Raw genomic sequence first — 2,824 nt, 5'->3', positions numbered from 1 at the left:
CACAACTGCTGACTGAATTTTTTTACCCGCCGCAGCGCTTGCTTGTCGCTCAACTCTAAACGTGTGTCTTCCTTCCGTGCAAGCAGATGCCGCCAGGCTTCCAGGATTCCACACCTGCGTCGGGAGCGGCGGGGAGAAGCTCTTGCCCGAATGGTACACGGAAAAAGGTGAGCAACATGTCCTGTCCCCATTGCGGACAGTGGCTTGGTTACTCATTCTTTAAGATTAACCAGAGGAAACTACGTGATGATTAGTCAAACAAAGCGGAGAGTTTATGTTACTTTAACACCACCAGAACAGCATGTCTCGAGTTTATGTTACTACTATCTGACAGCTTAGGCAGAAAAGAGCACCTAGTGTGTTCTCTGTAAGATTTCTGAGCAAGTGTCTGCCTGCAGGCATTGAGCTGATCCTGAGCATGGAAATTGTCAAGGCTGATCTTGCCTCCAAGACATTGACCAGTGCAGATGGAGCAACCTTCACCTATGAGACCTTGCTCATCGCCACTGGCTCCTCGGTGAGTTCCCAACTGTTAATTTCTCATTGCAACATAAATAACCTGCAGCTTGCGCTATTGGTACTGAAAACTTGTTAATCTTACTTTTGCCGAGTCAGTCTTCTCTTCATGAAATATGTGCACTTATTGTATCTGTGTTTCTCTGCTTGCTCAGACCATAAAGCTCACTGACTTTGGCGTTCAAGGAGCAGAATCAAACAACATATTGTATCTAAGGGAAATTGATGACGCCGACAAGTTGGTCGCAGCTATGCAAGCAAAGAAGGATGGGAAGGCCGTCGTTGTTGGAGGTGGCTACATAGGACTTGAGCTCAGCGCAGCACTGAAAATCAACAATTTCGATGTCACTATGGTGTACCCAGAGCCGTGGTGCAGTAAGTCTGACTGTTCTTGTCTGTTAAGCTTATTTTTTGAATATTTAGCAGCAAAGAAACACCAATGTCTCGATACTTACACACATGGACGATAATGTTAATGCAATCTCACACGGGGAATGCCATCTTTTGCAGTGCCACGTCTCTTCACTGCCGGCATTGCTCATTTCTACGAGGGTTACTACGCTAGCAAAGGAATCAATATCGTGAAGGGTACTGTGGCTAGTGGTTTTGATGCTGATGCCAATGGAGATGTGAGTTCTGACTTCTGAGTATACCTCTGCAGTTTCAGTTTGATAGTGGTGTTTGAAGTGAAGGAATTGAATCTGTTTTTCTCTCTTTGCTTGGCAGGTTAGTGTGGTGAAGCTGAAGGATGGAAGAGTACTCGATGCCGACATCGTCATCGTTGGAGTCGGTGGCAGGCCGCTGACAGGCCTCTTCAAAGGCCAAGTTGAAGAGGAGAAGGGTGGACTCAAGGTTAGTTTCACTGTTGTGTTGATGAATGCATCCAACTGACACTTGGACAAAATATTATCCAACTGATTGGCTCAACCTAATTAGCAACTGTACACATCATTTTGCGCATCTTGTCCTTGCCGCTGCCTTAAGGTTTGACATTTTCTTTTATCTTGTGTTTTCACCCAGACCGACACATTCTTCGAAACAAGCGTTGCTGGTGTATATGCCATCGGTGATGTGGCGACTTTCCCCATGAAACTGTACGACGAGCCGAGGAGAGTGGAGCACGTCGACCATGCTCGGAAATCAGCCGAGCAGGCAGTAAAGGTAAGCAATCCTTGTTAGGCCCCATTCACAAACCCGGTAGCGGTAGTATTCAACTGTTTGTTTTCCAATGAAATTCCACATACATGATCTGTCAGAAGCTTGACATGTACAATTGTTTTTTCAATTTGTATGTAGGCGATCAAGGCCAAGGAGTCCGGCGAGTCTGTGGCGGAGTACGACTACCTGCCCTACTTCTACTCCAGGTCGTTCGACGTCGCGTGGCAGTTCTACGGCGACAACGTTGGCGAGACGGTGCTGTTCGGGGACAACGACCCAGCGGCGGCCAAGCCCAAGTTCGGCACCTACTGGGTCAAGGACGGCAAGGTCATCGGTGTGTTCCTAGAGGGCGGCTCCGCCGACGAGAATCAGGCCATCGCCAAGGTCGCCAGGGCCCAGCCGCCGGTGGACGACGTGGAGGCGCTCGGCAAGGAAGGCCTTGATTTCGCCACCAAGATCTGAAGATTCCTCTATCTATCGACGCGTGTAAATTTTGTGTTTGTCCCTCCCTGCCGATGCTTCCTGCTACTCCCTCCGTTCCAAATTACTCGTCGTAGTTCCTAGCTCAGAAGTGTGATTCGATTTTTCATTTTGGAGTTTGATGGTGTTGCTGTGACCACTATGGCAGAATTCGAATAAATTTGTTTAGTAGCATCTCTGGTTCTACATTCTTTTAGGTTATACATATATCTCTGCTTCTAGTTGGCAAGGCGTGATTGGGACTAAGAATTTCATGCCAAATGAACAAGATCAAAGGGAACTGGGCTCCAAATGAGGTCTTGCCCTGATAAAATTCTTGGTGGATTTTAGTTGAAAATACGAAAATTAATTCCACCATCTGTAGGCCGAACTTTATCAAGCAGAAAAGGAGCAAGGCCTGGACAAGTTGGGGGGACATAGCAAGCACTCTGAGGCTTGCACAACGCAATTCATGCTTAGGGAAGGTGCTTAAAAAAACTCAGTTTTTCTGAAGCATCGGTGCTAATTTATAGAGGATAAATGCTTAATTAGGCAGCCATCCTATAGAGATAAGCACTCATGCTTAAGAAAAAATGGTTTTATTTACCAAGCACCCGCACCCCTAAGTACCTTGCATTGTACAAGGCCTGAAAGTGCAGAGTAAAAAGTGAAACTCATTCGTGTCTTCTTC

General features: G+C 46.7%; 1 protein-coding gene across 2 annotated transcripts in view; it reads left to right on the top strand.

Annotated features, from left to right (window-relative positions):
* LOC123158891 (monodehydroascorbate reductase 4, cytosolic) overlaps window positions 1–2,328 on the top strand; it is a 3,271-nt gene extending 943 nt beyond the window's left edge. Inside the window, exons 4-10 of one of the 2 annotated variants that reach the window (XM_044576704.1) lie at window positions 87–167; window positions 399–517; window positions 672–891; window positions 1,027–1,145; window positions 1,243–1,368; window positions 1,537–1,677; window positions 1,813–2,328. In XM_044576704.1, coding sequence (XP_044432639.1) covers window positions 87–167; window positions 399–517; window positions 672–891; window positions 1,027–1,145; window positions 1,243–1,368; window positions 1,537–1,677; window positions 1,813–2,136 — 1,130 coding nt within the window. In that variant the 3' untranslated portion in view covers window positions 2,137–2,328. Of the gene's footprint in view, window positions 1–35; window positions 168–398; window positions 518–671; window positions 892–1,026; window positions 1,146–1,242; window positions 1,369–1,536; window positions 1,678–1,812 lie in introns of both variants that reach the window. The other variant, XM_044576703.1, reaches the window with a different exon arrangement.
* Window positions 2,329–2,824: the final 496 nt, after the last annotated feature.

Source organism: Triticum aestivum, chromosome 7B (genome assembly GCF_018294505.1).
Source record: "Triticum aestivum cultivar Chinese Spring chromosome 7B, IWGSC CS RefSeq v2.1, whole genome shotgun sequence".
NCBI classification, from domain to species: Eukaryota; Viridiplantae; Streptophyta; class Magnoliopsida; order Poales; family Poaceae; genus Triticum; species Triticum aestivum.
Note: the sequence above shows the minus strand (reverse complement) of the source record. Positions and strands in the feature narration are given on the sequence as shown.